At 39.9% G+C, this 15487-nt stretch overlaps 1 protein-coding gene across 1 annotated transcript; it reads right to left on the reverse strand.

Moving 5' to 3' along the window:
* Positions 1–10572: 10572 nt before the first annotated feature.
* On the reverse strand, positions 10573–15126 carry LOC143530608 (AP2-like ethylene-responsive transcription factor AIL1). The gene is made up of 9 exons (XM_077026095.1): positions 14768–15126; positions 13670–14216; positions 13314–13396; positions 13155–13163; positions 12901–12989; positions 12540–12613; positions 12398–12448; positions 11967–12043; positions 10573–11594 (listed from the first exon to the last, which is right to left on the reverse strand). The coding sequence occupies exons 1-9, from the start codon at positions 14988–14990 to the stop codon at positions 10828–10830; spliced, it is 1920 nt and encodes a 639-aa protein (XP_076882210.1). The 5' UTR covers positions 14991–15126; the 3' UTR covers positions 10573–10827.
* Positions 15127–15487: the final 361 nt, after the last annotated feature.

Consider the following 15487-nt stretch of genomic DNA (forward strand, 5'->3'; position numbering starts at 1 on the left):
ATCACGGCTTCAAGCGTGAAAAAATTCCTTTGGGAATTCATCATTTTCCGGTTCGGTCTCCCACAAGAATTGGTAAGTGACAATGGGACCCAATTTGCTGATAGCGGACTAAAGGAATGGTTGAAAGAACTTCAAGTCATTCAAACCTTCACATCTGTAGCTCATCCGCAAGCAAATGGTCAGGTCGAAAGGACCAACCGAACTATCAAGGAAGGGATCAAGGCAAGGCTAGGGACAAAACGAGTGGGTTTGGTAGACGAATTGCCTCATGTACTCTTGGCTTTCCGCACCCAAAAAAACTCCAGTAACTTGGAGACACCCTTTAGCCTGACCTACGGCACTGAAGCCATAATCCCCGCAGAAATCGGGATTCCATCCGCGAGGGTTCTGTTAATTGATGACAACGATCATGAACTCAGGATGAATCTAGACTTGCTGTAAGAAAGAAGAGAATTAGCATTGATCCGCGAGCACAATTACAAGCGACAGCTTCAGAAGTATTACAAATCGCGGGTCCAGACATGTGAATTCGATGCGGGATATTTTGTCTTCCGCAATAACGAGGCATCCGGACAGGAGCCTCCCGGCAAGTTAGCCCCAACTTGGGAAGGGCCTTATAAAATCAAACAAGTACTATCAAAAGGCGCCTACAAGTTGGAAAAGTTAGATGGGACTGAAATTCCTCGAACATGGCACAGTTAAAGAAATGTTATATATAGCAGTTTTATTTGCTTTTTCGGCCTACGTGCCCACATAGATTAGCAAGCTATGCAATTTATTTTATTGTAAGACGGCTTATGCCCAATGATTGGAAAATGTTCAGTTAATTCAATGTTAAGTTGTAATATTTTATTGACAAAAACGAAGTTCCGGCTAGACACTTATATTATGGAACGTAAGACAAAGTGCACCGGAAGGAAGCAAGACTTCTTATTAAACAGTCAAAAGAGATTACAAGCAAAAGAAGTATTTACAATAATGACATATATACTTATAGAGCGACGTCTTCACCCTCCGCGGTGTCATCGACCTCATCTTCTTCGTCCTCATCAAGATCCAATAGTTCTTTTAATTAATCTATGGCATCTTCCTTGTCCGCAAGCTCCGATATATGGTCTGAAAGAGAAAACTTTAGGGTATCAAACTCCTTGGTCTTCTCAATAAGGATAGAGGCGGTATCCTTACCGGCTAACACGTATTCCTCCGAAAGCCGAGATGCTAAGCCAAACTCATATCCTTCCTCAAAGCCCATTTGGCGACCAGCTTGCTCAGAGGCACGAAGAAGCACCGCGACGCAATTCCCAAGATCGTCACTATTCCGAATGTCAGTAATAACCTGTTAAGTCAAACAAACATGTGTAAGCACATACATATCTTAATCGATCATGTTAACAAAAAGAAGATACCTTGGGAATCGCTGTCGATAGAAGCCAATTCTTATCCGTCTGTGCTCGAATAAGATCCATCTTGTGACCAGCACACTCCAAAGCTTGGTCCCGGTTCTTAGCATTCAGGTCAGACAAGCGTTTGTCTTTCGCTTCCGAGTCAGCTTGAAGAGTCCTTATCAGCTCAGCTTGCTCATCAAGCTGCTTCTGAAAAGAAACTTTAGCCCCCTCCAGGGCTCGATGACTGTCTTGAGCGTCAGTTAGTGCCTTGAGAGCTTCTTTCTTGGCACCAAGCAAACTCTGCTCGGTTTCCTCCAACTCATCATTCATAGCTAACCAATCCCGGTGAAGTTCCTGGTTGGTAGACACAGCGTTCGCTACATGATAAGAGTTGGAGTCGAACAACTCTTGGCGGATGCGGCGACGTTGTCGTTCCTTCTCTGCAGGAGGAAGACTTTCGTCGATATATTCCTGGCAAACATCCGCATTGCTCAGTACTGAGTTCCGCCGTAACGACCATCGGGGATGATGCGGAGCAGTATCCTCACCCACTTGAGAGGAGGAAGCCTGCCCCCCGCGTTTAAACACACTGACCCCACCCTGATCTCCGAAGATATGCTCATGACGGGGTGGAGAAGTATGGAACTGATCAGCTTCACCAACCTCTTTGTCCTTAATAGGAGAAGAGTCTGATAAATCGATCGGCTCTTGAACAGTGTTTATTGGTGAAGTGGGTGGAGTCGGGAGTTCGGTAGTAGCAGAATCCTTCAGACCTGAAATAAAAACCTTCAAGTTACCGAGAAGCGAGAGATTGAGGAATAATCATAAGGGGCCAAGTCTTACCTTTCAAAAGGTCGTGGGCAGAAAGCTCCCGAAGACGAGCGCCTAGATCTGGGACCTCAACCTTAGTCTTCTTCTTTTTCTTCTTCTTTGGCACGGCATCGGAAGCTTGTGCTTTCCGTTTCCCGGCAGCCTTTGAAGCACCCGCTTCCGTAACCTGAGGTTCGCCCTCAACGGATTGAGGATCACCTTCCTCACCTGATGACGGATCGGTGATGGCCTTCAAATCTTGCTTGCGGGTCAAACCTACAGACGAATGCGAAGGGTTAATAGCACCACTCGATAACCCTCCTTTGCAGAGTGACGACTCCTCGCTAGACAAAAGTAGTACTATCACTCCGCTTGAAGTAGCGGCAGTTATAGGTCGAGGTTGGGAAATACCTTCACACTTTTTGACAACTTCCTCACCTTGCGCGTACATTGCTTCGGAAACAATAGGCTCCGGAGTGAGGATAGTGGAGAAAAGGAAGTTAATCCGCGAACGTTCCAAATATGGCACGTCGTGCCGTGCAATAGGGTGGCGTACCATCATGCCCTCGTCTTGTCCATAAGAGTGGAAAGAACCGAACCTTCACCTGCAATCAAAGAATGTTAAAAAGAGCAAACTGAGAACCCGGAACATTATAAGCGAAAACTTACTTCCGTCGGTAGTCTCATAACAAGGTTCCAAGGCGGGGAATGGCCACAATCGACTCATCTTGGCATACACCATCGCCCCCTCGTGGATGGGACGCATCGGTGTCGGCGTCTTGATCAAAGTGTCGTACCATTTATGACCTTCATGCTCAATAATGGAAACCTCGGGAAGTGGATCTTCCGGTTTCCGTCGAGTCATCGTAAATGGGATGACATCTTCCCGAATCCAAAAGAACTTGGATTTCCATCCGTGGATACTTCGGATGCACTCAAAGCCAATTGGACCTTTTCCGGAAGTAGCAAAGCCATACCACCCATCACGATATGTCATCTTGTAGAAAATGGCAAACATATTAACTGATGGCTCATAACTATGGGACTGGCAACAGAATTCGAAATGCCGAATCCGCAGCATCCCAAATGGGTGAATTTGGGATAAATGAAGCCCGTATTTTTTCAGAACGGACCTAACAAATTTCGTCACGGGTAACCGAAAGTTACCCGTGGTAAAATGGTCCAGGTACAAGGCCATCTTCTCCGGCGGTGGCGCAGTTGCAAGGGCTCCTTTCGTTGGGCGTTCGGCTTCCCAGTCAGACGGAAAGCCATAGACGTTTTTAACATCTTCGAAGTCCTTCTCTTTAATATCGCACCCGACTTCATTAATAGAAGGGGGATTTTTCTTCTGGGCAGCCATCGGAGTCAAGTATGTAAGATGGATATAAGAAAACAGAATTCTCTGGTATGATTGAAAGGAAATATAGGTAAGCAATAAGAATGGTTGGAGACATCAAGGCCAATTTATACTTATCGCAATTAATGTGACCGTCTGACTAACGAAAGAAAGAGAAAATGAGGACCAGGGGATGACTGACACGTCAGGCGGGAGATTCGAAAAAGTGGTTACAGGCTGTCAAACAAACGTCTTGTCAGCCCCCGCCTAGTATCTTCTCTCCGCCACGTCATCAGTACTATCCATTCAACTTGAAGTTCAATATTTAAAGAGAAGATATTTCACAATGATATTATCAACCCAGGGAATTCTTTTCATTAATATTCAAGATGGTGATTAAAAAACATGAAAAGAAAATTACAAGTTCAAGTTTTAATGCCTACACCTATCCTATGGGTTCTAAGGCATCGTGTCTTCCGGAGCATTCTGGGCCGCATCATCCGCCTTGTCATCACCAGACTGGTCATCATCAGACTCGTCATCAGATTCATCGTCAATATATTCCCGCTGATGTTTCACGCCATCCTCGGACAAGGCGAATTTTGGAAGCATATTCTGCAGCGGAAAGACAAGGCCATCGTACTCTTGAACCCGCAGCGGAAAGACAAGGCCATGAAGCGGGTGGCTCTTGATAGGTTGTCCGGATTGGACAAATGCCAACCCTTCATTGAAGCCTTTCACCCGGCCAACGCCTTCCGAAGCAGTTGTTAAGTTCACGAAACAATCGGTAAGCTCCGTGCTCCTCTTGATATGACGGATAACCTGTAAAGAAGATTTTGTCAGCACCAGGGAATTAAACACGCAAAGAAATAAAAGGTGTGCGAGAAAAACTTACAGAGTCAAGGCCACGATCAAGGAAGTATTGCCTTTCCCGCTCAGCGCGCTCCGCCCTGCTACGAAGTTCCTGTAGCTCGGCGGAAACGCGGTCGCTTGCTTCAGTGTGGGATTGCAAGAGAGAATCGTATGCAGACTGCATTTCAACGACAGTCTTATCTTTCATTTCAGATTGCTCCCCTTTCAATCACAAAGCTTCCTCGAGCTCTTGAATCCGGACGCTTTATTGGGACACTTCGTCTTGTGCCTTCGCCAACTCGTCCTTTTTCTTCTGAGTCTCAGCTCGGGAAGCCTCAAGGGTGGCATTCGAGCTCTCGCAGGCCTCCTTCCACCGCCTAGCAGCATCAGCATTCCGCTCCTTTTCTTTCTGGAGTGCAGCCTCGGCATCAGTCTGCTTCCACCGAGTTGCACTCGCTGCTTTACGGTGCTCCTCAGCTTCCCTCTTTGCAGCCTTTAAATCATCGGAAGCGGCACCAAGCTTCCCGCCCATTGTCCGCCACTCCCGTAAGATTTCCTGACTACATTCTAAACTGTTAGTCAAGGAAACAGCTAAATCGGAATGGAGTTCTTGGCGGGAACGAGTTAGCTGGTGTGCTTTCTCAGCTGGTGGCATGCAGTGTTCAACAAAACTCATACAGGTCTTGGGATTAGAAACCCGAGACCCGTTGACAATATCCCAGGGCGGGACGAACAAGTCATAGTCCCCTCCCAACTGCACGCTCCCAAAGAATTGAGAACTTATGGGTCCAAGGCGAACAGGAGAGGAAGTTGACTGTTGTGGCCCACCTTGAGATGAACCTCCCCCAGCCTCATGGGCAGAAGATCCAAACAAAAAATCATCCCCCTCGCCCGTTGAAAAGAATGAGGAAGAAGTGTAAAATTGGTGGGGGGGGGGGGGAGCTTGCATTAAAGCTTCATTAGTCCTAAAGCCTTCCGCAGTGTCTTCAGGATTCTCTTGTTGAGGATCGGTGGCGTCGACATTTTGGAGCAAATGATCCAAGGACCCGGAAGTTATTGATTGAACATTAGATCCCTCATCGACCGTCTCAACAGGAGGGGTAACTGGCTTATCCACTTCCTTCTCCGGAGCAGTCTGTACCGACGTCAATAACTTACCAGCCACCGGGCGCTCGGCAATGGATGGATCTACATAATAAAGTCATAAATCAGATCCCACTGTCGTGAGCAACAAAAGTTAACAAGTAAAAACTCACCTTTCACTGTCCCCAAACGCTCCGCAAGGTTGGGTGGTAGTGGTTTCCTCGGACGATGCGTCCGACGTTTCTTGGTTTTTGGTTCTTTCTCGGCATCTGCAGCACTGGTACCCGCGTCACTTGCTTGGGATGCACAGAGAGATCTCTTCCGGTAAAGCTCCGCCAACAAATGAGAGACATATGAAACTTCAGAAGTATCATCTGAGCTTCCGTCCTCAAGGACGGCAGAATCGTCACTTAAAATAACAATTATCCCATCGGAAGTTAGCGCATTAAGAAGCGGAGGATTCAGGATGTACGCACCTGTTTCAAAGATAGCTTCCGAGACAACCGGTTCGGTACGCACTTTGACCGGAAAGAGGAAGTACTTGGCAGTTTTTTCAAGGATAGGCGTATCCTTTGCATCGCGAATGGTCTTACCCACACAACCCTTGTCATCATCCAGGGCATTCAACATCGATCCAAAACCTGAAGATAAACCGAGAACATCGCCAATAAAATTTCAAAATACAAAAAAGACAGAAAAGCAAAAGCAATAAAGACTTACGGCCATTAAACTCAATGAAAACAGGCTCCATGAAAGGCGAAGGCCACAAACGGCTCATGCCCGCCCGTACAAGGGCCTCTTTCGGAAGCGCCCGCATTGGAGTAGGCGAAGCAGTTAGTTTATGGAACCAGTCTCGCTTCTCATAAGCGTCCGGAATAATATCAACGAGAGCGTCGTTAGGAGCACGACGGACCATGGTCTCGGGCACCACATCCTCAAAAATCCAGAAGAATTTTTTCTTCCAATCCTTGGAAGTATCCTCAGTCAGGTTGCCGATAACTCTATCCGGCAAGCTATGGCAAGTATACCATCCGTTCCGGTTCGCCATCTTGTAAAATACAACGAACCGGTCCAACCGGGGAACTAAGTCATGTGCCATACACACAAACTCGAAATGTCTAATTCGTATGACAGCACGTGGGTGATGTTGAGACAAGTGAATCCCAAACGCCTTAATCACTCGTTGGAAGAACTTTGTAATGGGAAGGCGGAAATTCCCGTGGTTAAAGTAATCAGCATATAAAGCCATATTTCCTGGGGGTGGAAAGCTAGCTATAGAACCAGCAGTGGGAAACTCCGGTCCCCACTCGGGTGGAATTCCATAAGTCGTGATAAGCTTTTGATATTCTTCTTGGTCCCAGCAGACCTCTATTTCATCAACTTCAGATTGAGCAGTCGCCATTGCAAAAGATTGGTAGAATATAAGGTTGTCTCAGGAAAGATTGGAAGATAGAAGAAAGAAAACAAGTTCGTATTCAAGATTCAAAGGCGATAAAACTTCAAAAAGAAGTTAACTCCCTCTATTTATAGTCACCGCAATTAATGCGATGGGATGCGAACAGTATAGAGAGAAAAAACCGTTCAATAACAGATCGCCACGTCACGCGGGAAATTCGAAATAGGGAAAAAGTTGTACAGTCGGGTACAGTAACAGCCGTCAAAAACGTCATGTCACCTGCACACGCGCCTGCGAGTGGTCAACTTGTCCTTTTTCTTGATTATCCACAACAACAAAAGATATTTCTCACAACTTGCAAAGTCAAAAATCTCCAAATCCACTATTAAGTCCAGAATTTCACCCGCATAAAATACTTCACACGGAAGAAACACTGGACTGGGGGACTTATAGAGGTAGGGTACCAAAAAGACACCCTTAAGTGACACCCGCGAGTTAACCAAAAGTCCCTCATAAGGCACCCGCGGGGCATCCAACTCATCCGCATAACCATAGGCGGAAGAAACATCCTCACAAGGCATGCGGAAGCATCCTGGCACCCTCAAAAGTTGTCCGCAGGACAGAAAGCCCGTCCGCGTAAACAGCTACGAGGTAATGCCCCGGGACAACCGTTAGTGTGTGATAACACTCTAGAAGATTTACCAAGATGCTCTCTTAAGTAATACGTGATGTATCAGCCAATTACGGAAGGACACCTGTCCAGGTTATTATAACCGTGCACATGGCCAGGATTGTCCATCGCCCTATCATAAGGAGACACGTGTCCGGGTTGTTATAAATGCACATGCAACGTATGAGCTAGACCAGTAATACGAGGACACGTGTCCAGGCGATTAGAAGAGCATCTTTCAAAGGGACAGGCCCAGTTATCTTCCCATACCCTTCAGCTATAAATACCCTCTTAATCATCATGAGGTTTTCATTCACAATCACTGTAATCTCACAATTTACTTAAGTACTTTATCTTCTCATCAGAACTGTACTTATTCTCATGCCGGAGGGTGGTTACGGAAAGACCCCCCACCTCATCCTTCCCGTAACGAGCTCACGGTGTTCTGTTTTGCAGGATTCGCGTCATTGGACTTTAGGAGTTGTGTTCATATCGTATTGACAGTTAACCGTATCCTACCTTGTGGACTCATCGGATCTAGGACCCATTAATGGGAAGTAGATTCGTGTTTCTTCACTCGGGATTGGATTAAAAGTGGAAGATCAAATGCTCGGACTTGGATTACGCTGATGTTGATTAAGATGAGGTTGAAGCAGATGGCACTGCAACAGATCGGGAATATATGACGCGTTTACGAGCTGAGCAGTTAATGCAAAGTACGGAATATATGATTTAAAAAAATGTTATTGTGGTTTTATGAATATTATTTTAGTGTTGTATGACTATCATTTAATTTCGACGTTGAAGGATTTTTTTATTTAAATTTCAGCTTATTTAAAATTCATGTTTTATTTTAGCAGTCTACAGACGTTAAAAAACAAATAGTCTTCTTCTTGCAGACTGTAGAGGTTTGGTCCACCTCTTTTGCTACAGATGTCTGGAGATGTGGTCCGTAGAGTGCAAACATTTTACCTCTTAAAAAACAAACATCACCTTAATTATTCTGAGACGCAAAAGATGACCGCTTGACCACCCACTTAACCCATGAAGGAATAAACAACTATGCCACCATAACATGGCCCAACTCCATTGACTACTACCACCACCAAGCCATGGCTCAAGCCCACACACAACCTTTAGCATGCACTACGCACAAAACTATAACACCTCGAATCAACAATGGTTGTGTTGCAAACAAGAACAACACCATAACCGTCTTCTATCTTGATAAATACAAACACTTGTAACTTGTACATGTAGCATATATATATGACAAAAATTACAATTCACATGATTATGAGGGTTATTTTGCAAGCATACATAAGTATGTAAATTGACTAATTTGTATCACTTGAATATCAAACATGGACCCTTTTCCCTTTGGCACAAATCCAAGTTACTAAGATCGTATGAGGACGAGGATGAGGCTCCAACCAAAATTAAACACATAAGCACATAATCATGAGGCATAACACATAGAATACAAATAATCATGCATAAACATGAAATTGAATTGTATTTGAATAAATGCGATAAAAACATGAGTAGTTTGATAATGACATACATGCTACCCCCAAATTATGTAAATGCGGAAAAGGATATGTAAACTCGCCTCGATAAAAAACGAGTTACGATGCGGAAACAAACAGAATAACTTGAAATAAACGAGCCGACCAAACAACTCAACGAAATAATCTATGTTTTGAGGTCTTTTACACATTCAATCATCTTAACAATAATAAGCTGGGTGGGTGGGTGGGAGGCTTTTATAAACTTAAATAAGTTTTGTTTGATTTTCGCCTATTCATTTGACACAAGCCCTGCAGTTCATTTATTGGTTCAATAACTTGTTATTAAAAGTATTTGAAACTGTTCTTAATACTTATGTGAGTTTTCATGAGACATGTCAACTGTTCATACTTCATACTGACTTACTTAAGAGCACTATCAAGAAGGAAGTCCATCACTATAAAAAAATCACATTGAGTCAGGATTCGAACATGAGATTATAAATCCCAAATCACTTAATACAATTGGATCAAAAGATCAACTGCTTGTTCAATAACTCGTAATCAAACTAAAGAAATTTTGTTAGTTCGTACTTCGTAGTTTAACGGGCCCACAATCCGGTGTAAGTGTTATGCGAATTTAAAAAACATTGGGTAACAGGTTCTTATAAAGATGCATAAAAAGACGTAGCCCAGGCCCATTCATTATTTGCAATCCTTAAGTTTCTGCCATTCTTTTTAATACATTTTTTTGTATCTTATTACAATATCAAGTTGATCGGGTCAAGTTTTAGTTTGCCTGAACTCTAGCTTTACGATTTAAATTGACTTACATAGCTCGAGTTCAGCTTATTTCAAACTCTACAACCAAAGCTTGAACACGATTTGTGAGAAAGTTTAGAACCTGAGCTCAACCAAATTTGATCTTATTTGCTTTGCGTTAATAATTTTTTTTTTCAGTATTTTATTAAGTTACATGCACATGTACATACTTTCACGGAGATTTATAAAGTTAATTTTTATAAGTATGTTTAACAAAATATATACTTACAAGTTATATATTGTAATCATAATTATATGTATGATATATAAAATCATTACATTAATGTATTGTAATCGTTTGCCTGTTTGTCTGCCATTTTATTGTAATCGTTTTATAGTAAATTATATATAAAATCATTACATTAATGTATGATATAACTGTTGTACAAAACAAAGTTTAATAAATTTGTTTTAAAAAAATAAACATTTAGATTTGCTAGTGTACTCAATAACTCAAACTAGGTAAATGAAACTCAATAGCTTGTTTTATTTCGGTATAATTCAAGCTTATAAAAAGTCGGTTTCAAATAACTCGCAAATGGCTCTATACTCTAAAATATATTTAAAAGCTTTTTTTTGTTGTAACTTAAAAACAAAATACATGCTTATTTTTAAAATATTTTTTTTTTTTTTGCATTTATTAAAAATGGCACACCACTATGTGACCAAATTACCTATAAATAATTAAATATGATTACCTTTTGTGTTGTCAAAAGTGAAATTGCAAATTACAATATTGCTTGGTTTTCTACATTCCGTGGATCTAAATACATCTTCAAAATTAAGATCACAAAACCCATAGCATATATAAGCTATTGGTTTCTTGACCTTTGGTTAGATCCTAATCTATTACAAAGTTAATAATAAAACCCTAATATCTTTCCAAGTTCATGAAGAACAAAGAATTGCAAGAAAAAAAAAAGCTACACCTAAAACCCTCAAATTATATCAAGGCATTCAACTTACTATGAATCATTCCAAGTAGTAAAGTTAGGAGCACCGCCATGCGCCACCACCAGGTTGGCGGTTCTTGCTGCAAGCGTCGGTATGGCGGTTGGCACCCAACCACCATAACTGGACCCTTGATGATGGTAGTACATATTCCCATCACCATCTTGAGATGAATCCACACTATTAGCCATCATATGGTTCATATAGCCACCGCCACCACCGCCATATCCCATAACCGAATGATCACCTCCTCCACCGCTATAACTATGGTCCATTGAAGATGAATCCATGCTCATAAGATTATGAAGAACAGAAGAGTTTGGTGAGGGTTGAAAAAACTGATGAAGTTGTTGAAGATCTTGGAAACTTTGACCATCTGGCTCATGTTGTTGTTGTTCTTGTTTGCACCATAACCTTTGTTGGTTCGATGTGTTATAGTGTTGTGGGTAGTGCATGCTAAACGGTTGGGTGTGGGCTTGAACCATGGCTTGGTGGTGGTGGTAGTCAATGGAGCTAGGCCATGTCATGGTGGCATAGTTGTTTATTCCTTCATGGGTCAAGTGGGTGGTCAAGTGGTCATCTTTAGCGGCTCGGAGTAGCTCAGTGGCTGCTGCTTTCTCTGCATCTTTGGGACGTTTGGCTGCACCACCTATTGGTAAAGTGGTGCTTTCAAGGATGCATTTAACATCATATCTGTTGATTTCAAAGTTTGTGACTGCATTTAGTCCACGAAACTTGATCGCGGCTATGTCGTAAGCCTCAGCCGCTTCTTCTTGTGTACCTACGAAAGGTTAAACAAGTGCTATTTAAGTTAAACGATCAACACGTATACTTAAAAGTGTTAAAGTAGACTACTCGAGTAATTAACAAGTTCATACAATATAGATAGGGTCATTTCACCAACACTTATGTACAATAGGTGATCTCTTACGAAGAAATCGTTTATATATATTATAATAATCGTCTGTCAGTAATACTCATTTTGATGTTAGTAAATAATGTTAAATCACCGAAAATAAACTTTTTTAAATAAATTATAAAAACTTTATATGAATTTTGACGCATTTAAATAAAACATAATCGAATCGATAGGTCAATTATGCTTTTAAGGTACTACATATATAATTTTAATATATAAGAGAAAAATATATACCAAAAGTTCCCAAGTAAAGATCTTTGTTCCCTGCAACTCTCCCAATTCTTGCTTGCCATCTTCCATGTTGATGGTGTCTGCATATATATTCAAGATATTGTTACAAAATGAGTGACATTTGATCGATTGATTAAAAAAGTAAATAAATTGATCATCAAATAATATCCAACGACATTTTGATTCTATTATTTATTGAAATTATTTTAAAATCTTCCAAAGTATATTTTGCAAGATTCTGGCTCTGTGGGTAAATAGCATGTGCAAACTGGTTTCTTTGGTCCCATTTAATCACCAACATTAATTTAACTATTTATAGCATGCAAATGGTATCCAAAATGGATCTTTCTAATAAAAAAAATAATATCTAATATGTTCAAATGTATTCATATAAAAATACATTAAGAATTAAAGTATCATAGCGAATAACGTACCTTGTCACACCTCTATAGATGGAAGCACCTCGCGAAAAGCCACTACTTTTTCTATATAAATTTACAAAAAAAAAATCAGTACATACACGCATTATATACTAAAATATATATTGGAAACCAAATTAAGTTTCATAAAATGTACCTTCTAAGCGAGGCGACGTACTCTTGTCTCGTCATATTTTTCATCTCCTCGATTTCTTTCTCATAGTTGCTAATCTACACGTGTTTAGATATAAGTTTATACAAATTACCAAAAGCAAGATGCTATAAAATCTCCGGCCATAATCTAAGGAAATGACCACAAAAAATCACGAAACATGAACCAAGTCCAAATACAATTTTAAACATTTAATTGTTTAAAGAATTATTTAAAAAAATGGATAAAGTACATATATCATGGTAATTAAAAACAACATTATATGCTCGAGTAAAAGCCTATAAAATTTTACAAAAAACTTAGATTATTAACTATTCTTGTTCTAGATCATTTTTAAGAAACTCACTGGAAAATTTGTAGTTGTCGTTGTGCCCCAGTATTTCAACGCCGCTAGATCATACGCTCTTGCCGCTTTGTCCTCTTTATCATAACCACCTATATCAAGATAAAATTGATCATAGTATAAGTTACACATTCTTGAGATGAAGGCAAGAAGCTATGAAGTATATATAGTTTATATACTTTATGTAAATTAAAAACCCTAGCTCTCAATATGTGGACAAGAAAATAAAAAACACCTTTTTATGTAATTAAACTTACCCAAATAAACTGCAAGAATATTGAATAGTATCCCAGTTGAATCATTTATTAATCCATGCAACAAATAGGAAGAAAAACAAAGTTAGTAGAAGAATTTATAACTATTATTTTTATAATTCAAAAACGCATTAACTTTTATTTTTGAAATTTTCTAATTACCTTGTCTGCCATTACGAACTTGTCCTTCTCTTCTGCAACTATTATCCCATAAATGTGCCTCGTATCTCCCCGTCCATCTGTGTCTGCACTACCCATAAAACCCTTAATATATCTCATAAAATAAAAACAAAATAAAATAGTACATTAAAAAATAACTATACAATTTCCTTTGTAGAGTCCCACGTTCGAATCTCGGCTTATGTGTACGTTCAAAAATATAGACAACATAATTATAAGAGAAAACTTAGGTAATTAGATACGTAAATGTTATGACTCTTTGAAAACGACAGTACAGTTGTTATTAAGACGGACGTGTTCAAACTATATATATTTAAATAAATAAAATAATATTTCACCTGGTAACGCCACGGTAAATCGAAGTTCTTTGTCCAAATGTATCAATAGATTTTCGGGGCACCGCCTCCAACGCACCGCCACCGCTTTCACTATCTACGGTGGTGGCCACATCCATCTGCTGCCGTTTATTATCGGAAGACAAACTATCACCACCTCCGCCCATAGTAAGTGAAAGCTCGTTGGTTCTTCCACCACCGAAATACACACTCATTGCCCCGGTTCTTTCGTCGGTTCCTTGAACCTCCGGCGGTACTCCGGTGGTGGTGTTTTGGTTAGAAGGAGTTGGGTTGTTTCTAAGCCAGTTTTTTATCATTGAAAGACCAATGCTACTGGTAGCAGTGGTTGTGTTTCCTCTAGTGGTGTCGTGTGTGGTAGTCGTTACGTCTGCGGCCACGGCTTGCGGCGGAAGTTGGTACATGTAGTTTCCGGTACTACCAACACTAAGAAAATTTTCAAACTTTGGAGGTTGGATTTCAGGGTTTTCATTGCATGAACCACCACCGGACATTAATACCGACAAATCCGAGCTTCCCTTCATGTTCCAATCTGTAAATCATCAAAACAAATTAACAACCTAGCTAGGTTATGTCTTTTATAATCTGAGGATTATTATTTCTACAAAAAAAATAAACAAAAAAAAATTTAAAAAAAAAATTAAACCCTTTAAAATCTTGAATAACAAAAAGAAAAATGACATAAAATATCATGAAAATATTTACATCACTGTTTAGTATGTTTTAGTAGAAAGATATCATAAACAACCAAGATTATATATGTTTTATAATCTGATGATTATAATTTCTTAGAAAAATCCCTATAATATCTTGAATAACATAAGGAGAAATTGCATAAAATATCAATAAAATACTTACATCACTATCTAGTTTGTGTTAAAAAGAAGACCGCCATTAAAATATGAATTAGCTTCCACTTTCTTCATCAAAAATTGTTTTTTTGGGAATATTATTTGTTTTTATAGGAGTCAAAACAAAAATAGGTTAAAAGAGCAAAATGAATGATCAATAGAAGTAATAAGTTAATTAAAATCAAGAAAAAACCTACTAAATCTAGAAACTTAAATAAGCAATTTAACTAACCATGGTGATTATGGTATGGTTCAAGTAAACCAAAGGGAGGGGGGAGGTTGAGGGAAGGTATAGACGAGTGGCCGGCGTTTGAACCCAAATCAAAGCATTCTCCGGTGCCAGAAATGGTATCAGAGTTGAAGTTATCAACCATAGATGATTGTGAATCAACCATTTGTTGTTGATCTTGAGGAGAGAGTGAGAAACCTAACCAGTTATTCATTGATGCAGCCATGAAAACAGTAAAAAATGTGTTTTTTGTGTTATTTTGTCAGGTATTTAATAGGGGATTGATGAGTTCATGCACATGGATGTATGGATTGATGGATATGATCAGAAGATGGCTGCTTAAGGGTTGAGAGGATATGAAGGGTCTATATGAAAGAGAAACTAATTAACCCAAAGAGGAAAATCAATTGTAATACCCTTGTTCATACTATATACTTGTTCATATTGTTGTTTAGAGTACCTAGATACATTGTACGCATTTTAATAGAAAACAAATTAAATAGGTATGAACAAAGTTAAAGGTGTTAATTTTACTTGATGGTAATTATTGATAAGTAAAAAAGTAAATGACAATCATAAAATTACAAACAATAAGGTAAAGGTACATATTTTTATACAATCTAGAAAAAGTTTTTGTATTTTGTTGAATGGTGTGTCGTAAATGAGATATTAGTCAAAAATATCTAAAACTTATTTTGTTATATTTATTAAATGTTATACAAA

The sequence above is a fragment of the Bidens hawaiensis genome, unplaced genomic scaffold, assembly GCF_021521415.1.
Source record: "Bidens hawaiensis isolate Kalapana, Puna unplaced genomic scaffold, B.hawaiensis_p1.1 tig00008951_1, whole genome shotgun sequence".
NCBI classification, from domain to species: domain Eukaryota; kingdom Viridiplantae; phylum Streptophyta; class Magnoliopsida; order Asterales; family Asteraceae; genus Bidens; species Bidens hawaiensis.